This window comes from Ammospiza caudacuta, chromosome 5 (assembly GCF_027887145.1).
Source record: "Ammospiza caudacuta isolate bAmmCau1 chromosome 5, bAmmCau1.pri, whole genome shotgun sequence".
In the NCBI taxonomy this organism is placed as follows: Eukaryota; Metazoa; Chordata; class Aves; order Passeriformes; family Passerellidae; genus Ammospiza; species Ammospiza caudacuta.
The window spans coordinates 28,604,647-28,628,224 of record NC_080597.1 but is presented as its reverse complement, the minus strand read 5'-3'; the positions used below and the strand labels follow the sequence as shown (position 1 = coordinate 28,628,224).

At 46.2% G+C, this 23,578-nt stretch overlaps 1 protein-coding gene across 1 annotated transcript in view; it reads right to left on the bottom strand.

Moving 5' to 3' along the window:
* Positions 1 to 23,578, bottom strand: part of CACNA1I (calcium voltage-gated channel subunit alpha1 I) — a 149,638-nt gene that overhangs the window by 3,796 nt on the left and 122,264 nt on the right. The window contains exons 15-33 of the mRNA XM_058806118.1: positions 23,030 to 23,232; positions 21,481 to 21,897; positions 20,488 to 20,588; positions 19,314 to 19,437; positions 18,418 to 18,486; positions 17,361 to 17,545; positions 16,896 to 17,022; positions 15,670 to 15,795; positions 15,151 to 15,240; positions 14,541 to 14,733; positions 13,278 to 13,429; positions 11,450 to 11,559; positions 10,711 to 10,844; positions 9,923 to 9,993; positions 6,979 to 7,057; positions 6,301 to 6,422; positions 5,223 to 5,561; positions 4,512 to 4,658; positions 223 to 339 (exon numbers count right to left, since the gene is read on the bottom strand). Of these exons, the coding sequence (XP_058662101.1) occupies positions 223 to 339; positions 4,512 to 4,658; positions 5,223 to 5,561; positions 6,301 to 6,422; positions 6,979 to 7,057; positions 9,923 to 9,993; positions 10,711 to 10,844; positions 11,450 to 11,559; positions 13,278 to 13,429; positions 14,541 to 14,733; positions 15,151 to 15,240; positions 15,670 to 15,795; positions 16,896 to 17,022; positions 17,361 to 17,545; positions 18,418 to 18,486; positions 19,314 to 19,437; positions 20,488 to 20,588; positions 21,481 to 21,897; positions 23,030 to 23,232 (2,906 nt within the window). The remainder of the gene's footprint in view (positions 1 to 222; positions 340 to 4,511; positions 4,659 to 5,222; positions 5,562 to 6,300; positions 6,423 to 6,978; positions 7,058 to 9,922; positions 9,994 to 10,710; positions 10,845 to 11,449; positions 11,560 to 13,277; positions 13,430 to 14,540; positions 14,734 to 15,150; positions 15,241 to 15,669; positions 15,796 to 16,895; positions 17,023 to 17,360; positions 17,546 to 18,417; positions 18,487 to 19,313; positions 19,438 to 20,487; positions 20,589 to 21,480; positions 21,898 to 23,029; positions 23,233 to 23,578) is intronic.

The window sequence follows — 23,578 nt, the reverse complement described above, 5'->3', positions numbered from 1 at the left end:
AGAGGAAGTTACTAACAGTAGTGAAGAGAACTTTCAAATACATGTATTTTTTGTTCTCCTCAAATCCTATTCCACAATATGTCTCTATGGAGAAGCTCTTGAAAAATGACCAGAATTATATTGCTCAGCAGGGGACACCTGGATGAATACAGAACACCTGAAATGAGCAGGGGCATAAGTACAGCACAGGGTGTAGGATGCCCATGGCTGACTGAGGCTAACCTTGATCTCCTTAGGATTCAGCTGAGCAGTGTTTTGATTGTCTGACTCATCTCCTAGAAGGATGGAAGAGGACTTGTCTGAGTTGAGGGATAATGCTTCCATTTCAGCCAGCTGGACCTGCAGGAAGGGAAAGGAGCTGTTACAGGTCATGCCTGGAATCCACATTTCAAGCAGTCACACTGTTGATGGTGGATAAGTGAGAGCCTGTAGACCCAAAATCAATTTTAGGTTATATTCCTTGGATATATCAGGAGCTGCCTAACCCAGAACTGGGCTGGGCAGGAGAATTCACTTTTAAAGAAAGGTTGAATATATGATCTGCAAGCAGGCTGCTATTAGTCCATGCTCCTCTAGTGCCAGAATTGGAGGAACGAGTCCTGTGTCTGTCAGAGCGGTACAGCTGGCCCAAGGCCCTGCAAATAAAGCCAGGCAGGCAGAGGGGTCCCTCAGGCTGGTGACAGGGCAGCTGGCTCTGCTGAGGGATAAAGAGTGGACCCTTCTTTCTGAAGGCACCACAGACAGCCCTGCTTAAACATGAAGGTGCTTTCATTCCAAGGAAAGTCATGCCTTTTGCAATCCATGCCAGTATCATGCTTTTCATATTCTCTTACCTTCGTTACTGAAACCCTGTTCCTCTCCAGCTTTCCTGCATCTTGCCTTTCCCCTCTCCTCTAACCTACCCAAGATCTTACCTAACACCGTCTTCCATTCTGTTCTCCATCTCTGAACTCAGCCCCCTCCCACACACCCACACTTGAGCTCTCTTGCTTTCTGAAAGGAAGTCTGACCATTGCATTTCTCTCATTCTTGTGCTTCAGCTCTGCTCCAGTCCCATGCCTGACCTTGCTTCATCTTTTGGCCTGCTTCATACCACATGTGCCCCTCTCCCATCCTTTTTCCTCCAAGCTTTTAAATCCCCTCTGCTTGACAACTCTTTCTCACACTGCCTGAAAAGCATATTTTTCTACCAGCCTAAGCTGTTAATCTGTCCCTCCTGTGCTTGGATTTCCATCACTGGTCTCTGGAGTGCCAGAAGTTTGCACCACCAGCAGCTAAGTCTTGAGAGCTGTATTCTGGGTTGTCTCAGTCAGAACAGCTTCTGGCCATGTGTTTGTGTTTGCAAGAGGCAGCTACAGCTCTTGCACCATGACAGCAGGTGAAACATTTGGAGAGATGACTTTCGAGCTGGAAGTTTAGTGGTTTCTGCCAATGCCAGAGACCGGAAGAGGTCTCCATCTGAGGGATAATGAACTTTAAACAAACAGAATGAAAACCTGAAGCTGGATTTAAATAAAGTGCACAAATGACATCCTTATTTGAGGTGTTATTCTGACACAGGAACATGGTGCCGTTCAACCATGGAGAGAGCCCAAAACCAACAACTGCTCCTGAGAGCGCGAACGCACAGAGAGCCCACAATGAACTTATGCCAGGGATGCTACACGGGCACCAGTCAGCAACAACTCCTGCAGAGAAGCATAGTCTTCATTCATGCCACTTAATGTGTGTACTCATCTATTACTCTCCCAAGTGCCTGCTACACCAAAGCAGGCTTACAGCTGTGCTTGTAGAGACGCGAACATGACATGTGGTAGCATCTGTGACTACCTTTGCCATCCATAAAGAAGGATTTCAACAAAAGCCAGAACAGTCTTTTTGTCACTGAACCACTTGCTTGAAAATTCTGACCACCCTGAGATCTACATAAAACCCACAGTCAACAATGTCATAACCTAAATAAACTGCAGGTGTGAAAACATATTTCACTGGTGCTCACTGACAAACTCCTACTGTGGCTAAACACACTTCAGACATCCATGTAGAGAAGTCTGTCAACCATCCCAAGAGTGAAAGGATAGAAATGGCAAGAGAAGAGTTTAGCACCATGAAAAAGGAGGTTCTGATCTTTTTGCTTCCCTTACAGCAGAATATTTTTAAATCTGCTGACTAAAGATGAGGAACAAAAAGACAATTTTAATTGCAGTGAGGAAGAAAGGGCTGTTGAATAGATCCCAATCCATGAAACCTGCCAGGAGCATCAGCCTGAGATACTGAACAATGCACACGCATCCCTTAGAAAACAACTACTTGCAGATATATCTTTAGGAACAGACCCACGATCACAACAATCCTTAATTGTACAAATAATTGGTTTGAAAATTAAGTATCAGGAGCATAATTGGGAAAACCACTGAGCACTTCTGCTCAATGACACAAAAAGCTTAGCACATATTAACATTAAATGTTGTGTCCATCTGCTGTGCTCATCATCTTGGTGAATTGAACTACCAATGAAATTGGAGGGGACATTTCTACCTAATATGTGATTTTTGTCAGAAGGGTGGTTTAAGGCTGATTGGGTGGACAGTAAGCATATTGTTTTTTTCTAACACACACACACTTAAGAGCACTGGATAAATAGTTTTGCCTATATAAATTGCTGTCAATTGCTTCTGGGACTGTACAATTCAGTCTGTGTACAATGCTCATTTGGGTATGTTGATGTACCAGAGTACAGTATAATTTAATGACTCTGTGCATTGGTGATGTTAGCTATGACTCCATGTAGTGATTTACCATTTAAATTTCCTCAGTTTCTTTTTTCTACTTTGAAATATGACGAGAACATCATGGTCAGTCCTGGCTTAAAATCCTAAGGTATCATTTTGACTCATATAATCCAAAATAAAGCATTTGTGTTTTATTACTAAACCCGTTCTTGCATAGGTAAGTTCTTTTCAATTCCACATTTTAGATGTATTGAAATATCATTTTTGAAAGCAATTTATGGCTCTATAACACCTATTAGAAAGTATGATCTAAGAATAATTTTTCAGTTGTGATAATTACATCAAATTCTTTGCTCTGGCTGTGGGCTGCATTTGAAGATTTTGCTAATCTAGCTTCTTTGCTGGAAAGGTAAGAAAATGGGTTGTTGTCTTCACTCGTAGGCGGGATACTGAAGACTATCTGTGAGGTTTTCAAATGTAACAAACTAGCTGCAAATGACTTGACTTGGGGGCAATCATTCTGGACTGCCTTAGACCTCATTTGCTGAGAAAGCTGAGCACCAATTGCTGAACATAAAGACTTAAGCAAAGCAGTGAAAATTGCCTTTAATTGAAAACTAGTTATTTGGTTGCATTAATGCAGAATTCATTTGCAAAGTGTCTCAATAAGGATAAACTACAGCAATGTTTGCATTTTGATAGTTTCAAAAGGAAGCAATGGGGAAAAGCAGACAGCTGAGAAACTGAAAAAATATCAGAGCATCAGAACTAGGCATCAGAGAGCAAAAAAAATATTGCTTTCTTCAAACATGCATAGAATGACCTGCCAATAAGAGTTCCTTCCCCAAGTTTCCCTTGTTTCTTTTTAAGCTATAACAACATATCCACTCAGTTACGGGGAAAGAGAGGGTGAAGTTTGCCACTGATGTACCAATTTCAGAAGAGCCACACTACTGCTACAAGTCTGACCACACAAAATCAGAGCACCTACATACAATAAAATTATTTCAGAACCAAATTAGTTCTGCTACTCACCTAACCCTTCCCAGACTATTTTGCTCCTCCTATTTTTTCACAACCTGAAAAGACGAATTGCTTGGAAAGGAGTTTTCCAGAGCCTCTACCAACTTTAGCAGCTCAAGTCTAAGCCATTTGGTCCTGCTCTTAGCCCAAAACCCATTTGTCAGCTAACAAACTTTTTCAGTGGGCTCACTTTTATTTAGTTTTTGCTCAAACTAATTAACTGGTTTTCAACACAAACCAATCCTTGCTCAAAAACTCTATTCAACAAAGCATTTAAACATGTGCTTAACTGATTGGCCTCAATAGGGAATAAGCAAGCACGTGCTTAAAATCAGGACAAAACACAAGCTTAAATCTCCCACTGAATTGCTCCTGAGTGATCTCATTGGGGTGAGATCCTTAGAGTCCTCTATCCAATGTGAGCCTGAACCTAGACTTTTCTTGCAGAATGGAACACAACAAGAGCTGCCAAGGGATGCCTTCATAGTAATTTCTCTACAGGTGATTCAGTCCCTCCTGACACGATTCCTGTCACATCTCACTTTTCCACCACCTCAAACATCCACGTGTGGCTGAGGAGGGCAGGCCTGTACTAGAGGCAGTACCAGCACTTCACAACAGATAACAAACACAGATCCACAAGCTCTACTGTCTACACAATCTACAGCGAGGAGCACACATGGGATGACCTGCGGGCCCGTGGGTGTGCAGGTCTGGGGGGAAGAGTCCCCTCACACATCCTCGTACGCAGGTTACCTCTTGCTTGTCATGGTTACACTTCTCGCACATGGCCGGCGAGGAGTAATGATGGAAGACGGAGCCCGATAGGTTATCGATGATCATTAACTCCCCGTCGAAGGAGTCCTTAATAATTAAAGAGACACTGTCCAGCCATAAGTTCTCCTAGGGGACAAGAAAGGGGGGAGGATGGGAGAGATCATTTTAAGAATGTCGAGTTTTTTGCTTTCAAGTTTCATGTGAATTTGGGGTTGGGTTCTCCACCCTGACTCATCTGGAGCAGCATCTTGCTCCACAACGTGTGTAAAGGTGCCAGAGTTCAATGAAAAAAAAAATAATAAGGAGGGACAGTCTTCACTCACTTTCAGTGCTCACGTCTCCCTTCCAGCTCTGCTGGAGTCACTCACTCTTGATCTGCCATTTCTCCTGCACTCTTCTCCTGAGCTCCCCTCTCAAATTTGCTCCTGTCACACCTTTAGCTGATCTGCTCCATCCCTCCTCTGCTGGCCCTCAGGTTCCTACACCATGATGACAATGAACAGGACACACTGCTGTTATAGCCTTGTCCCTACATGATCCTATCAACTCAGAAGTCTACTGCTGAAAGCAAACCTTTCACCCTGAGGTGGAAGACTCTGCTACTGCTAAGCCCTGAATCATCTGAGCTGCCCAGCTAATGCCCACAGCTCCTTGCTGCAGTCTGGTTAGTAAGTTCAAAGGTGTACTCACCTGGGCTGGAGAGTAACATCTCATGCACAGATGTCCTTCGGGTTCTGTTCTACCACCTCCTCCTCCTGTTCCTGCTCCTTTTCCCTGTCCTGAATTTGGAGAGCCTGACTTGTGGGAGCACAGCCCGTGAGTAATTTCCATCTCAAGCTCAGCATCCATCTCTGCATCCTCCTGGGCCTCCTTGTTGCTGTCGTCGAGATGTTTCATGAGCACAGCTACCACCACGTTGATGAGAACAAACTGGGCTGTGAGCACAAAGCTGACAAAGTACAGTGGGGAGATGAACTGCAGGTTGCTGAGACAGCTCCGGTCATCGTGGCTGCAGTCACGCAAGGTATCCTTGAGGGGAAGTTGGGATTGAGAAGGAACCATGGAAGGAAGGAAAGACTAAAGTAAGAACAGAAACTTGGCTGTTCTCTCTGTCAAAAAAACACTGATGCTAATGGAAAGAACAAGGCAGACACTTCTCTCACCCCATGTCTTTTGGCATAATTCCCCAAAGAATCTAGGATACTCTCTGTTCATATACTGTTTGCTTCAGAGAAAAACCATCCAAAGGCATATGAAGCAAACTTTCAGACCATGACATGTTGCTGCCACCATAGCCAGACATATGTAAACAAGACCAAAAATGAGCAGGCTGGTACTGCCTTCTCCCATCTATTCTCAAAAGCACCATTTGTGATGAAAGAACTTTTCCTTTCTCCATGTCCTCTGAAGGAAGTATTTATTTTGTGTTTTCCTGGTAGCTCTGCAGATGAGTGCCATTGTCCAACACACATGTCCTGTGCAGTCCTGACTACACTGGATAGTCCCTCAGCCTAAATGATTTTCTTGTTCCTCCCAAGGAAAATTGGCACTTTTCTCAATCAGATGTCTCCAGGACTAGACGAGCCCAAGGCATGAGTTACCATAGTGGGGAGAGAGACTCTGGACCAAGCAGGGACCTTATCTAGCAACCCAGCTTCTGTGTTCTGTTCCCCTTCCCTTTGCTAGCCCAACCTCTGCTGAACAGACCACACATCAGAATTTCTCTTTCCCCACAAATTGGAGATCCTTGCCTCCAAGTCCCAGTTACCTTCATGATCCCATTCCAATTGTCACCCGTGGACACCTGGAAAAGTGTGAGGAAGGCCATCCCAAAGTTCTCAAAGGTGGCATGGCGGCTCATGCCCTCACAGGGGTTCTCATCGTTGCACACTGAAAAACAAGGGGAGTGCAGGGCACAACACTCAGGAGAGGACACACTACCAGCCCTGAGACCAACAACATGGACTCACAATCTGAAGAGCTCAGGTAGTGAATGGTGTCAGCACCCTGCCCAACAGTTGGCTGTTAGCCATCAGTATGGAATTATCCCTGATGGCCCAGCTCCAGGATATCAGGCAGTGTAACTGCTGCTCAGGGGGATCCTCCCAGCATGTCATTGTCCTGCCTTTCTTCTTGATCAATATTCCATGGCAAGAGATGTAAATAAGATTTTACAAACTTCTTCTTGTAATCTTGAATGCAATGTTAGGGACAGAGTGCAGGAAAAGCAAATGTTTAAGAATGTAAGAGAAAACGGAGGCTGCTCTTATTTTGTTAGCCTGTTAGGATAACAGTTTAGAGGGAAATTCCTCTTACATCAATTATGCATAAGGGAGAATGAAGTGCATCCAATAACTCAGTCCCTTAATTGAAGAGTTCTGATTTTGAGAAACCCTAACCAACCTGTCTGTGGCTCACACTGAAGCATGGCCTGCTTGAGACTTACCCAATTTTCCAAAGAGCTCCACTCCTAGAGCAGCGTAGATGAAAAAGAGGAGCATGAAAAGGAGTCCAAGGTTTCCCACCTAAAAGCAAAGGCACCATCAGCCTATCCCAAAGTCTATTTCATCTGTACAGAAAGTGTTTCTGCATTTCCAGGTCTGAAGGAAGTGAAATCCCGGTATACAAATGCAACCAAACAATTGCTCAACAGTTGAGCAATGTTCAGTAATGGATCCAGTTGCCATCAGGGCTGGGGGAGGAGCAGGAAGGTGGGAAGAGAAGGCATGGAAAAATTAAGGACTTAATGGGTTTTTTGAAACACCAAACGGTTTCTGGTCTGAATGCATGTGGTCACTGGGCCTACGTTAGGAGCATCACTTCAGGAATCTAATTTAGTCATTGCAACTGCTGTGCCATCCAAATTCAGGAGAGAAATAAATGATTCAGCCCACCCACTCCCCTGGACTGCCACATCCTGGCTCCCTATATACTCACTGGAAGGAATTATTTCTGATGACTAAATTAGACACCATAGTAAATGCTGTGAAAGCACACTGCTGGGTCTGTGTCTACAGGGCGTTAAGAAAAGGAAGTTAATAAAACTTAGCTAAGGACTACATTTCCAAAGGGCTCTTTAAAATTAAAGCTGTATTCACTATTAAGAACTGCTGCAGTGTAACAAAGACAGGAAGGGAATTGAAACAGGACAACTTGAGATGCCTTGTATGCCATTAGCAAGCCAAAATCCCTGATTTGAGTCTGTGCTCTAGGAACAAAAAGAGAAAGGTCAGGAAGAGGAGAAAGTGCAAGGGAAAGGACAGCTTATTTTAAACTACTTCTTTTGGCAAAGCCAATAAATCTTAGAGAATAATATTACAGATGATTCAATTGTCCCCCGAAGACCCGGTGTATAAAATATGGAGACTAGATTCATTCTTTTAACGCTGAAACTGGTGGATTTTAGACCTTGAAGTTCAGATTTTTATATAAGCAACTATAAGTATGAAGGGATTTTTTTATCCCTGCTACACAACTTTATTAATCAAAGCGAACCTGTTATAGGAAGCAGCAAAAGCTAGTCAATAGGAAGTCATAGGCTTTGATACTGGAGGGATTAAGTACTGCTTGTTATTATCTTCCAGGGAATACCTAGAGACCAAACTTTCAGATATTTGCTTGCTTTGAGGCAGGTATTACTGACCTCCAAAAAACCTGGCTTACAAACTTGGTTAGCAAAGGAGCATCAGGCAAATGGGAAAAATCAAAAATGAAAAAGTATGGAACAATATACTTGTCGTTTTTGGCTAGGACCAGAAACAGAAACTCACAGGTCCCAGCTGTGTTCTTTGCCATCTTGAGCAAAGCACTTTACTGTCTGATGACTCTGTTTTTCTGTCTACATGACAGGGATATGAATATTTCTTCCTCTCTTATTTATTATCTGTATTTTGGGGGTAGAAGTTGAATCTCATCATTTAAGTGCAAATATATTGCAGTGTCCTCTTACCAACAGTTTCTGGATACTATTTCTTAATATCTGTGTGCATTTATCTGGGTTTCAGAATAAACATGCCACAGACATGCAGACACTGGATCTGAAGACCTGCTCTGTCCCAGATCCTTTCCTGAGAAAAATTGTCTGTTGTGGCTCCTGGAATGGAAAAGAGCAAGGTGCAAAGAAGCTGCACTGAGCCAGTCTGTGGTAGCAGAGCTAATAAAAAACTAATAAAAATTTACATTCCATATCTGCCTGCACTAAGACCATCCTTTATCTCCCCTTCCTTCTATTGTCCAGTGTATCTCAGCCCACAACTATCCTGAATGATGTTGTATATCCTACAAATGAATTATTAATATTGTTGTTATTACTATTATTATAATGAATCACAAATAAATATTGCTTAATAAAAAGCATGGAAGACCAGACAGAGCTCAGGATCCATAAAAGATCACAGAGTTTCCTTTTCACTTTTGTGCCATCATATTCCACTAATTCAGATTGACATTTATTGTCACCCACACCAGAAGTAAATTCCCTGGGTAACTACTCATGCTGTTTTCAGATTGATTCCCAGCTCATCATCACTCACCAGCACTGGCACATTAGCTGATAAATCAACTGACAAATGCCTGTGCATTTTGATATCACGCAGCAGAGCTGCCTTCTCAGGGCCTGCCAAGGGACCGGTCTGATGTATGATCGGCAGAGCCACTTGGTGCCATTACTCCTTGCTTAACAATTCTCCCCCAACTACCCAAAAGGAAGGGGACCAGACTCCCTGACTGCTCATCCATCACGGAGGATGCTCACAGTGGGCTCGAAGCCTGTGTAAAGCATGGTGTCAGCATCTCGTTTGGGAGCAGCTGCCACTCACAGCTCATGAGATCCTTCTGTCTCGATGTCTTGCAGCAGACACTTAACTGCCGGCTGTGTGAGCCACAACACAGCGTGTCACTGCTTCTCATGCATGAGCTGCTCAGAAACACAAAGGGATCCAAGAGGAGGAAAGAAGAAAAAATAGGAAGGGGGAAGCACTGGCTAGAAAAGGAGTGCAAATGAAAAAGGAGGGAAAAGGTGACACATTCGGGGACGGGTGAGAGCTGCAGTGATGGAAAGATGTCCTTTCGTCCTGAAATGGCTTCCAATCATTCTTTCCTTCTTATGGAGAGGGGAGAAAGGAGCCAAGGACTAGTTGCAAACAGTTAGACACTAGCTAGGCATGATGGGAAGAAACCTACCCTTATCCAGGGGTCAAGCCTTATTTTTTCACATGCTGGAGAAGAGAGATGTGAGGTGAGCTGTAACCCCAGGAAAGACACAAGAACTTGGACATGACCTGCAGGCAGTTGCCTACACACCACTGTAGACACCACCTCTGAGACCCCACAAGAATCAACCCTTTGGAAAAAGGGACAGAAGAGGAGAGTCTTTTTGGAAAATGTTTTACCTGTGGCAGGGCCTGAACAACTGTATCCAGCAGCGCTCGCATTCCTGTGGCCATCTTCAGTAGCTTCAGGACTGCCACAACAAGCACAAGAGAAGTGTCAGTCAGACTGAGCTCAGAGGCATCCTTTGTGTGACTTACTAATAACAGTAGCACAAGACAGATGTCCTGTATCTCGTTCCCCTAGAAAAACTGGATTTTCCCCTCATTTCTCTTCTTGCTTTTGATGGTACAACCCCAGTTGTTCCTTCTCTTCAAGGTGACATCCTTTTTACTAAATATTTTCTTTCTGCCACCCATGTCTGTTGGGTTGCTTCTGCTTCACCCAGACACTCCAGCCACATGCTTCTTCCCAGGAATGTGTGTCCTAATTGTCCTTCTGCTTTGATTTTTCCTTCCATCACTTTCTCTCCCTTCAGCCATTGCTGTTATGCCATCTTGTCACACCTTGGCCACCCCCTTACCTCACAAATTTCAACCTGCTCAGTGGCCTCTGCTCCCCACACCACTACTATAGTTGCCCTAGAAATGAGTAACAGAGAAAGTTCAGCTCTCACATGATCTGCCCACGCTCCCAGTGTTTCATCTCCCAGGGAACCAGAAAGCCTGAGCTTCTGGGCTATCCTAGATCCTAGAATCCCTGCTGGGATGTGATGAAGGACACCCCAGAGGCTCCTCGAGGGCTGGGGACAGGGCAAGCTCACAATTTTACAGCCACTGCTCAATGAGTCGTGGCACCAAGCTGCACTCAATGGCCACATGCACTCTGCTCTGGCCAGCATCTCTCTCACCCCGGGCGATTCGCAGCACCCTCATGATCCGGATGATAGTGGGGTTAATTGGGAGAGCAGCGTTGATTTCAATCTCTTCCAATGTGATGCCCATGACAGACAGCAGCACAATGGCCAGATCGAGCTGGTTCCACCTTTAGGAGAAAAATTGAACAGAATAAACGAAGATAGAGTTTTTCCATTTTCCTGAAAAAGAAAGGTACTTGTCTCCACTTCATCCTAAACATTTCCTTACGCATGAGTTCAAGGCCCGCTCTGAGTCAGCCTATATGGGCTTTTCCAGAGAAACAGAGATTCACTTTGCACACACCCTGAGCAGCCAGAGGCAAGCCAGGCTGATTTTAAAGCATGGAGCTGTGTTACTATGGCGCTACGCTTTGACTAATGGGCTCAGCTTTTTACGGCCTTGCTACCTTGAATCAACTTTGCTATATATGTTCTGCGTTTGCATGCTCACAGTTTGCCTCAAGGGCAGGAAAAAAAATGTCTCGCTCTAACCTCATCTCCTTTGCTTTCTAGCCTAACCAGCAGACTGCAACCAAGAGGCAATTTTTGGACAACTCTTGCTATTGCCTAGGCATTGCACCTTGTGGAGGATGAGGTGAGGTCCATGCGGTGCAGAACTGGGAGGCAGTCAGAGCACTCTGCCACCATTTCATGGTCTAAATAGGGCACCATCCCCAAACTTCTACCCCAAACCCAGCTGTCCCACAGCCACAGCTGACAACCCTCTGCTCACCTGTCTTTGAAGAATCGTCGCAGACCAAATGCCACCAGCTTGAGGACTGCCTCAAACACGAACACAGTGGTGAACAGGTAGTTGCAGTATTTGAGGGCGGTCTCCAGGGACTGCCACAGAAAGACAAGGAAAAGAATTGAGGCAAAAGCAACATTAAACACATAACCCCCCTGTGTGGGGGACTCTCCTAAATGTCACGAACTCATCCTGGGTGCAGAAGCTGCCCCAGATATTTGTGGTGGGGTGGGGAAGTGGCCCCACGCTTCCTACCTACTTGAATGTGGAGGTCGCCTACTAAGGGCAACCACCATCCAGCCCCTCTGCTCATCAGAGATGGGACCAGTTCAGAGGATCAATTACTGCTCCTTTCTTCTGTACTGTTCAGCATAATCAGGAGGAAGAGGCTATTGCAAGAGAATCCACAAAATGCCATCAGGCTTTTCTTCTGCCAGTAGCCTGTGCCACCTCAATGACCATTGTTAATGGCACTGGCATAGCTATCAACCAGGAGTGAAGCACAGAGGCTACTCTGGGTGTGGATTCAGGTCATCTCTGCTGTGCCTCGGTCTGGTGCCAGCACATCACATCTCTGAGCTGTTTGATTTCTGGTTCTTTTACATGCTGCCCCTTCATGACCACCAAGAACCAGTGTGAGCAGTGGGCAGCTTTTGGTGGCATTTTGTACTGGAAGGGTTTGAAGTGCTTTGAGAAGATTGTTTAACAGAGCCTGACAGCAGGCTGGCTTGGGTGGAGCTGTGTTCCAGGGAAAGGAGCTGAAGAGTAAGGAAGACTAGTGACTTGTTGAGGAGCAAACATCTGATGTGAGGACACCAACAGATAAAAGTTTAGAGTTCCTGAAATATAAAAATGGGTACCATCTAGGGAAAGATGAGAGCTGGGCAGTTGGGCAAGGTGGGCAGGAAACAGGAGGAGCCTGGCAATAGATTTTAATGAGGAGAGATGCAACCCCTGATCAAAGCCTGAGTTACCTCAGACATTCTGTTCAGACACCAGAGCTGTCACCTAAACCAAGGGTCTTCTGAAGAGAAAACTGAAATGTTGCTGGGCAGATGTCATGATGAATGCTCTATCTACATATGGAAGTAAAAGGCTCCTTTGATATGTGCAGTACACATTTTTCCCGCCAAAAGAATCTGCAGCTTTGCCGCAACACTGAGAGGTACATGGTCTGTACTCAAGCAAAGTGAAAAACTTATTTGGCCTCCAAGGTGCTGTATTTGGAACCACACCCTGCAGCTCAGAGAGGCTCTGCTCAGCACTTTGGCCCTGCAGTTTTTCTTATGAAGAAAAGGTGGCTTGGTAAAGATGGACCATCCCATGACATGTAACCAGCCCCTCTGGTTCTCTCAGCTGAGGCCACATAGCAGGGGAATTGGGCTGACATTTGGAAATCTGATGCAAAGCCTGAAGTTCCCAGGACACTGCTGCTTCCACCACTCCTATTAGGAACAAGGGAAAAATAAAAAGCAGAGCAGGCAGCTAAATTTGGGTGACCCACATATCCACTTACTAATATAAAGCACAGAGACTTATTGCACCATGCTTTCTAGGGGCTTGACTTTTCCTCAGACACTTTCTCTCTATGGATTTTAATGGATAACAAGTGTCTGAGTAGGAACTACCTTTCTGGATACACATGAAAATCTTCACACAAATTTGCCTACTACAAAACTAATTCCTACGAAACTTTAACAGTAGTTTTTAGAGACACCCAAGTGTCCTATTTATGCTGGTGGGCAGCGGTCACCAGAGAGCTGTACCAAAATGAGTGTCTGGAGGCAGGACTTATCTCCATGATCTCACTCACCACAGGTTGGTTATAGTGCTCCAAGGACATAGTGACCACGTTGAGGCAGATGATGAAAGTGATGAAGATGTCCAGGTAGTGGCTGGTGCAGACCGAATGGATAAGGAGGCGTATGTGGCAGTAGGTAGCATAGTACGGCAAACGCTGCGCCTCTTCAGTGGAAAGAGGGATGTGGGCAGAGTTAGGAAGAAATCAGAAGAAAGAGAGAAATAGGTAAGAAACACTGAGAAGGGAGAAGGTGTAAGCTTGGTGATAGGCATTGAAAGAAATTGGAATGTAGTTAGGAGAGAGAAAAACCAGAAAAAATAGCTAAAGGACATAGGGAAGAGGGGGAAAAAAATTAAAAACAGCAACAACAAACAAAAAACCCAAAAAAAGTCACCAAAAGAAGAAATGGGGGAAAATATATAGGAAAAAAGACAAAGAACAGAATACTAGGAAAAAAAATCTGTTAGACTGTGTTTGTGGGAATGGTGCTAAATCAGCATTTCATGTCTTGACAAATTAAGATCACTCTTGATAAAAGGGAGCAGATGGTTCAAGGAGAGGACCTGGGGTGTTATAGGAGAGAAGGGCAAAACTGGAGCAGAGGAAAGGAAAGCATGCCCATAGGCTGTGAATGGAAGTCTGGGTAGTAGGGATGATTTCCAGGAGCAAGTATGCTTCAGCAATTTTTATCTAAAGGTAACACAAAACAAGACAGAAACACTAGGAATAGGTTTCCTTCACCACAGAGGGTTTTAGATCCCAAGGAGTGACACTGCCACACTGGGGTCACTGGGACACAAAACACAGGGGTCTTCCTCTTTTTTTTTTCCCTCTTATTAAGATTTGGGTTTAAACACAAAGAATGGTCTGTCCAGGTTCTTCTTCAACCACCAGCTGACCTGCAGGAAGGCCAGGTGGGACTCTACCCCAAGCACAGGAAGCGCATCAATGTGTGCATGCCCCATGCCAACAGTGCTTGTCAGCATGTGCACAGGGGTGTTTTTGGTATGTAATCTCCTGAGGAGCAGGGTGCTAAAACCCTTCCTCAGTGCCTTCCCTGGAGTCCTAGCAGACCTCCTCAGCCACCCCTCTTCCCCAGACCACCCCAGTGAGGTGTGTGGTGACACAGCAGTGGTGCGGGGAGGAAGGCTGAGAGCATGGCCATGAGCGATGGATTTTGGAGACCAGCTCATTGGGAAAGAAAAATAAGAGGAAAAGGTTTTTCTCAGAAAACCTTGGCCTACGAACCAACCAAACACTTAGGCTGTGCCTTACTCCTTCGCTTCTTCTCCAAGCGTCGCAGGCGCTTCTCCTCCCGCCGGCGCGCCTCCTCAGCCTCCTGGTGCTGCCGGCACTTGTGGAAATTCTCCACCACCACCCCCACGAACATGTTGAGCACAAAGAAGCTGACGATGAGGAGAAAGGAGATGAAGTAGAGTAGCATCCAGGGGTTGTTGTTGATCACTGGCTGGAGTGGGAGGAGAACAGAGGCAGACATTGTCTTAGCAGTAGAAGAATAGGAATGCAGTGGGTGGCAGCCCAACAGATCCTGCTTTACAAGGTACTGAAATAACCATGAGTGGGCCTGGAGGGAGCCAGCATGCCCAGAAAGACACATGCCATTATTATTTCTTCATTACAAATAGATAAAGGCCCACTGACCCTACCACAGACACCCCACAGCATAGCCACAGCTACACCTTCCTGCATGGACTAGACAAGGCTGTGGACCTGACACCTTGCAAACAGGTGAGCAGAGAATTCAGAAGAGGTCTGGAAGGGACTCTTGGTTTGAGGGAGGTACTGAATCAGGATGTTAAAGGATGCTTCTGCCTTACAGGCACAAGGAAAGTGAAAAGGTCCTTTCACAAGAAAGTCCATGTACCTGCTGGTCAACAGCCACAGCATCGAGTCCATTATACATAATATTGACCCAACCGTCCTTGGAAGCCAGAACAAAGAGGGACATCAGAGCCTGCAACATATAAAGCAAAACTGATGTGGAGCAGGTGCATCTGGCAGGCAGAAAAAATTATTGTGGGTTTATGCTCTAACACACACAGCACTGCAATACTCTTCCTGTGTCTCTGCACACATCAAAACCTGCTCTTTCCCTGATGGAGGACAGGGACAGGGTGCAGCCAGACCCACCAGAGGAGAGAGTTTGTGAAGAACATCAGCTTCATGGCAGGAGAAAAGAGAAAATCAAGCTCTCTGCTGCCACCACTTTTCTTTCCCACTCATCTTGTAAGTATCATTTTGATACCAACCAACTAGTGACACAGCTTCTGCATGGGCATGCATGCTAAATAACTGCCCCTTCTGGCTTTCTAGGCACTGCATCTGTTCCCTGGGGAGGAGACAAACCCTGTGTTGGGTTCCCATCAGAGGGGGGCAAACTCACCTGTCCCAGGTTGTCGAAGTTGTACTTGTGGTGCACCCACTTGTAGTTGGCTGCCACGCAGTCAGACCGGTTGGTGATGTTCCTGATGTCGACTCCCAGGCAGTGGTAGAACTTGCCCTTGAAAAGCTGCAGGAGGGGAGTGACCCCATCAGCCCCTTTTCCCACAGGGTTCCCCATGCTCCCTGGGATCTACAGAAGCTGCCAAGATGCTGCATGGCCTGCAAGACCGCAGGCCACATAGAGCTTGACATGGTGTCCCTGTCCCATGACAGGGACACCACCAACACAATGTGCAGTACAGGCTCAACCATTGCAAAGGAGGCAAGACCACCCCTGTAAGTTCACACTCGGCTTTTCAGCCTTCTCCATTGCTCCAGGGCAGCAGTGACTGTAAGCCCACCATCTGACAGCCCTTAAGGCAGCCTTTCTGGGTACAAAGGGAAAAAGTAAAATATCTTCTAATCACTCCCTTAGAGTAATCTTCACTCCCTGCTTCCCAGTTACTGAAAGTGCTGATGGGAAAAGAAGATCTCATCTGAGGGTAAAGAACCAGAAAAAACATCCTCTTCTTCTCATATATATTTTTTCACAAAGCTGCACTGCACTTCTGTGACTCTTCTGCCCAGGGCTCTTTTCCCCATATGGAAGGTACTGGATTGTGCATTTGTACAGATGCATCAGAGCAAACTAAGTATAGCGCATTCCCTGAGATGGAAGTAACGCCCACGCCCTTGCTCCTCTGCAATGCAACAGCCAAAAATAAGGAGGATTAAATTAAAAAATTAAAGAAGTTTGTGGGTGGATTTAGGGCTCAGAGTGAGGGGGAGAAGGAGAGCTGACTGGTGGCAGGGTTCATGTGAGCAGGCACTGAGCTGCTTGCCCTTGTGGGGAGACATGGGTGGGTCCAGGGAGCCCTGTGCTGTGCCAGCCCTGGGCTCACGCTATGACACTGACCCAAACCCTGACCCAGCTGCTGCCAGGTGTGAGCACTAACTCCTCTGTCTCTCGTGTCCAGCAATGCCTGCACTTGCTGAGCACCTGTCTGTGCTTGCCAAGGGCTGTGTCATTATGGAGATGACTTGTGGAAGAAGGTAAACACAGAAAATTCACTGACTTAGCTGTCTCTCCTGCTCTGCTTGGCTCCCTGTGTCTGTTATAGGACCAGGGGGTACAGATGCCCGTGGGGTGGGGGCTCAAGGGCTGTTTGATGGACAGTAACAACCTACCTGCACACCCAAGATGCCAAAAATGATGAAGAAAGCACAGCAGATGAGGACAATGTTTCCTATGGGCTTGAGGGAAGAAATAAGGGTCTCCACCACCAGCTTCAGACCAGGGGCTCTGCTGATGACTCTGGAAAGGAAGGAAGGGGAAGGATGACAGAGGGACAGGGGAGGGAAATTTGACCTAACCTAAGCATTTTCAGCAGCAGCAGACTCCTGTCTCCATGGGCAGTGACCCCTCAGTGGAGATCCCTCCCCCATGATCAAAAGGCCTTCTCTCTCCCATGGATTTGTTCTTTGATAAGGTACCTCCAGCATCAGACCCATATGGCTAAGGGGGACCTCCTTGTGGCCTATTGCTTATTAAAGACCCCACTTTGGCTGGGACAGCTGGGTCTGACCCTGGGACCCCTCCTGGGGGTAACCAGTGGGAGGAGGGGGCCAAGCAGGGCTCGGTGGGGTTCTGACCGGAGGGGACGGAGGGTGCGCAGCAGCCGGAGCACTCGCAGCACGCCCAGGATTTTGGCACCACCAGCAGAGGCCACTGAGACCACAATGTCAATGAGAGACACGAAAACCAAGAAGCCATCCAAGATGTTCCAACTGCTGCGGAGATAAGCCTGGTCCCCAAAATACAAGCCTAGAGAGACCACCTGGAAGAGAGGGGAGAGAAGAGGGGGTGAAATGGCTCCTATGCTACCTGATAGAGGGCAACTGTGGAGAGAATGGGAGGAAGGGGAATAGTTATCAACTCCTTATGACACTGAAGTGTCATCTCATAATCTTTTCCTTTCACCTGGATGTCTGTGAAGGAAAACACCTTTTTTCTGCCTCCCTGAGTAACACAACACTGTAGGAGATACACAGGAAATCTTTCCCTGCCACACCAGAGGCTTGGGGAAATTCTCCCGGTTCAGAGACCACCTGGGAGGTAAAGTCAGGCACCAAATCCATACTTTGGCTCTTAAAGGGGTAATTTGTTTGTAAGCAGTTCTCAAAAACAGTGGGTGCTACAGAAATTGGTGGTCATGGGGAGATATTAACATCCTCCAAATCACAGTAAAAATTCAGATATGAATTTTAGGGCCTTAACTTCCAGCACACAGTTTTAGGACTTTTCCCCAAATATGAGAAAGGAATAACAAGGTTTTCTGATTGTTGCAAAGTATTTTGACATCTATTGAATCATTATCTCAACTTGGAACATGTCATTAATATTGTTGTAATGTCCCCCATTCTTGCTCCAGGAGAAAGCGAACGGACATTTGACATCATTACAAAATCCATACTTGAGTGCCAGCTATCCTTCATGAATACTAAGATCCAACTGGATCTAATGCCTGCAATAAATATCTCCTCTATTCCTAACAAGACAGGACTGAACTCCAGGCAGTATCTGCCTTTATAAAGGTAGAGGGAAGGACTGGCACACCAAAAAGATGAACACATTTTAAAAGGGTGCTGAGCAAACACGAACAGTGTTTGACACTGGAAAAAGGCTCTGAGCTGTTCTCCAGTAACTTACCTTCAGTGTCATCTCAGCTACAAATATTGCTGTGAAAATGTAGTTGGACACAGTGAGAAAGATTCTTTCCTAGGAAAAAAAAAAAAAAAAAAAAAAAACAAAACAGAGAAAGACCTTAAATGTATTTTTACTACTTCTTGTTACTCTGTCAGTCCCCTCTGATGATCTTGATATTTCTGCATTCCTGTGAAGGGTCTGAAAGTTGATGAAAAAAGGGAGATGTTCTTGGCAGAGGTCAGTGATAGGCAGCTTTCAGCTCATATACCTTGGCTGGGACAGGATCCTATGCAGCTCTGCCAGACCATAGTGGATGGGATTTTTTTGCATCCTGCAGATCTGGTTTCAAGGCAGCCTCTGCCCTTTTCTGTCAGTGCTGCTCAGGCCTAACCTGCTGCACTGACCTGGCACTCCTTCCTGAAGAGCTGCTGAGCACAGACCACTGATTGTGTCCAAGTGCAGCAAAGTCTGGGAGTCAGCTAAGGCAGACAAGCAGAAAAAGTAATTTCACTTGCCAGCTTGAGCCACCTCCAAGATAACTCAAGAGCAGCATACGTGAATGATGATGTGCCATTCCTACAGCATGGAAGTTACTTCTCAGTTCCACTCCTTGTCCCTTTTGCTATTCATCCCTTATATGCAGGCTCCTGGAGGAGACACTTACTTTCCAAGACAGAAGGAACTAGGCTTTCTGTGTTATAAAGTGGGTTTCCCCATTATAAGAGCCTGCAGGGGAAACACATATTTATGTCAATTACTAATATTTAGGTATTTGAATAGATGAGTTGAGCTGGTGTTTAATGCTGAAGTTCTTCCAGAGATCACAGGAGGACCAGGAACACTCAGGAACCACTGTTAGAGGTTGTGCTATAAAGTGGGTGACAGGTAATGGTTCTCACCGTGCTTCTGTGCTCAATCTGGGGTCTTTCCAGGGCAATGGTGATGCAGTTCAGGAAGATGAAAGCCAGCACTACGTGGTCAAAGAGCTTGTGAGCAATAATAGTTTGGCAGAGGAGGCGAAACCTGCAAGAGAGTTCCAGTAGGCACCTGTGCTTGGGCAGAACAGATTTAGGAACAAGGAGGACACAGAATTAAGTATTCTGGCTAAAACTGGGCTCTGATATAGCAGCTTTCCTATCTCTGATACTGATGTCCCTTGGAATGGCAATAGCCCAGGGTAGTAAGTGGTCACATAGGGAGCCTGGAGCAGAGCAAGGGCAGAGCTTGCTGAACCTCCATTGATTTCTCCAGTGACAGAGTGGTATCCTAGCCACTATGACCTGTGCTCCTCTCCTGCCTTGTAAAGAGGCTGAATTTCAGTTTTCCTCCCAAGCTCACACTTTGTACCTCTCCACAGCAAAGAGGCCACATGCTGAAAGCTCAGGAGAGGCAGGTAGGTTGGCAGATGTGGGGACCACACTTCTGAAAGACACTGTGTATGTTAACATAGGTGTCACACAGAGCAAAAAAAGCTCTCCCTTGTGACCTAAAATGAAAGCCCTTTCTATTCAAGGGGCAATATGAATGGATGACAATAATGTTAGCTGGGGTACGTGGACATTTTCTTCTGGTGAGATCTCTTTAACAGGAAGAACTCAACCCAAATTTCCTGGTTTTAGGCAAGAAGAGGTCTAACTTTACCCTAAAAGGTGTGTTATAACTGCTGTAAGTTGGTACTGGTACTGTAAATTAAATGAAGATGCCATTCTGGTACCAGGGGAGGAAATATCAGTATTATGGAGTCATCAATAATGCATTCTTTATCCTCCTTGTGTTAACATTAGTATTCCTTGCCTTGCTTTGCTATAAATATTTATGATTACAGAAAATAAAAATGGGATGCTCCAAAGGGAGGGAAGATCACAATAGCTATTTAGGATGCTCAACTTTCCTCTCATTGCTACAATCTAGGAAAAGAAATGCAGTTTGGCTGTAGAAGGAACAATGGAGGAGAAAATACACATTCTCAGCTGCTAAGTTTGAAGTTGCCACCTAGCACCAGGGGATATGGCCAGCAGAGCAACAGAATCTGTCCCATCTTCTCAACCCTCTCATGGCAAAAACTGTACAAACCTGTTCTGTGGAGAGAAGAGATATATGGACCAGTCTTCCCGTAACTCACACCAGTCTGGCTTATAGACTTCCATCATCTTCCGAATGCGAAAGCACAGGCTCTGTAGGGATGCAGCAGAAGCAATTGCCACTGGTCACCTTCCCACTTGCCTGAGAGAGACATTCTTCCTTTCACATCTGACTCAAATGCACCACTACCTGCTTTTCTTTAATCCCTCGATTGAGAAAATCAACTCAAAGGCAACAAGTCATGGAAAAGAAGGTAGAAGCTGCTTTGCCAGGGCTTGTTTACCTCTTGGCATCTGGTTTCCTCCCCAGATCATGAAAATAAAACTGCTGGTGTCCCTTCTAGAGTAGGATGCTGTTCCATGTTGCCTTCTTAGAGGTGTTGGAGGTACTGTGTTACACGAGGCCAATGTTTCCTCCCTACCTCAGCTAAATCAGAAGCCAGGACAAGAAGGCTTTCTTTTGGCACTTGGGCTGAGAATTTCTTACAGACATTTATGTCTGTTCAAATTTCTACTGACCCTCACTCCACTTTTTCCACTCTCTGATCTGCTCACAGATTGCTGTCCCCCAGGCTGATACCACAAAACCCACTTGCCTTGTCTGTGGTGCCTGTGCTTCCTGCTCTGGTCTGCCGATGGTCCCCACGCAAAACTCTCACTCTTGCACTGCCTGACCTCCCCTGCCTTGTAGAAATCACTGGCTGCACTGCTCTGAAATAACAGCCCCCGACTGACCACATGTATGTTGCACACCTGCCTTCCTCCCACCACCCACCTGCCTTGCAAGCAGCCTGACAAGGTGGTATGAGCTTGCCTGTGCCTAGAAAGTCCTATCTGCATTTAGTCCTCCAGCTGTCCTCCAGCTCTCCTAAAGCATCTTTGCAAGGTTTCCCATCCACACGCAAGGAGACTGAAATTTGATGAAGGATTTGGGGTATCCCAGAGCACTGTGATGTAGCCCCAGAGTCCTCCACCAAGCACTCACATAATCTATTTCTTCATCATCCTCTCCCCGTTCTTTGTGGTTGTTCATCTTTGGGAAGATCTCCTTGACAATACTGGGCATTTTGCCATTGCAGTCCTGATGCTCACTGGCCCCAGGCGGTGCTCCCAGCCTGTGGGTCACTCTGTGGCCAGAAGGGACCGAGGCCAACTCCAGCAGGTCACAAGAGCCTTTGTTATCCAGAGAGAGTGTCCGGCGGTGATGAAGCACCCTTCCTGTCCCATCCGGCTCCCCATCTGCCGCCTTGTGCGCTTCCCCAGACAGGAGGGACTCGTGCTCAGCGGAGGGAGGTTTGTGTTTCAGGCTGTGTCCCCGGGCCAGGCTGTTCCAGCTGGAGCGACGGCTTCCCCAGGCTCCGCTGCGGCTCCAGGCGCCGTAGTGGGAGCTGCGGGAGCTGGACTGTAACAGAGTGGGATGGGGACTCGGTGACTCTGGGCACAAGGAGGGAACATGTGCTCCTCTCTCAGAGCTCAGACTGCTCCCCGAGCCCCTAAGCCAGAAGGCTGCCATTTATCAGACACTGAGCAAGTTGCATGGTGGGAATTCAGCAGCAATCTCAGTAAATCTGACAATAAATTGGTAATGAGTTAGCAATGGTGTTGACTGTGATTACTTTATAGCACCATCTGTGTGCAAAGCACTTTCAGGGAAGGTAAGTAATAAAGCCAAAGGCCAGGTGCCTGATATTGTTACTTACACCAGCACAGAGCAAGAGTAAAGTTCTCAAAGAATCTGACTGGCAGCTTTTTACACTGCGCTAGGGTTAAGCATAACACAAGGTACAGGGTGATGGATCATCTGACACACCATCTTTGAGTCCAGTCTTAGTAAAAGGGAGAAATGAGAGAAACAGGCTTGTTGGTTACAGCCTAGTCCAACCACATGAGCAAGGTATCATGTAGTACATGGCTGCTAGCACTCCCTGTTTGGAAATAACAGGGGCACGAACTCTTTAAGCACCAAGGCACTCCCCAGAGCCGTGTATGCCAGTGGGTAGAAAGCCCAGAAGCTGATGTTACATGGTGAGCAGGTCTGAGATGCACTGGTTGACAAACTCGCATGCTTGGGGAAGTGCTATGGGGCAGGAGAATGAGCCATGGGGAGCTCAAAAACAAGATTTCCACTGTTACAAAAGCTCTGATACAATCCCATCTGTAATGGGACTTGGTGGTTCTGCTATCACTTCTTAACTCAAGGCAACATTTTGTGTCTTTTAATCTAGGAAAACAAGGAAAAGGCAAGGAGGAAAAACATGTTCCACTGTAAGAGGGAGACTGTCTTCTTCGTGTTCTCCCTCTCCCACACTCAAAGGATTATAGATAACTAATCTTGAAATAGACTTCAAAAATATGGAAATTTAGAAAAATAATGTGTACTGACCTGGATTCTAAAGACAGGCAATAGAGTTGTGTCAGAAGTCTACAGCAGCAGGGCAATCCTTCCCAGAAATCCCCAGATGATGGCAGAAAACCAACAAAGTGCTTGGCCTTCAAAGGAAGGGTATGACACACATTTCTACTCCCTCACTCACCAAGGACCGCTGGTCATAAGTCATTCTCCCCAGGGACATCACACTGCTCTTCCGGGAGCCAACGGCAACTCGGATCTGGTCAAGCTGCAGTGAGTTGCGTGAAGAGTTGGTCACCCCCCCAGAAGCCACTGGTGGGTTGGAAGAGGGCAAGGATGGGTCCAGGTGCCCATTAGGTGTCACAGGAATTGCACAGAGCTTGGGATCTGAGTGGAAAGAGGCAGAAAGAAGAATGAGTAAAGAAGAAGTTGGGTTCCTCACTATCCAGTGGCTGTTTTGATGCCTAAGCAGTTTAGCATGTTAACAGTAGGTAACAGATTGTTAGCCCTTTAGCACCAATCAACATGAATTTCTCCAATTTAGGGTGTGGTGACAAAGGCAGTGCAAGCCGGGAAGGCTTAAAAGTCATTTCCTCAGCCTCCAAAACCAACCACAACGAGCAGAGTGGTGGCCAGGCAGCCTCAGACTGACAGGCAGAGCATGAAGGCGAACAGAGGGACAAGAGCATGCTTCTGCATGCCAAGAGCAGACACCAGCATCTTCAGGTCTGAA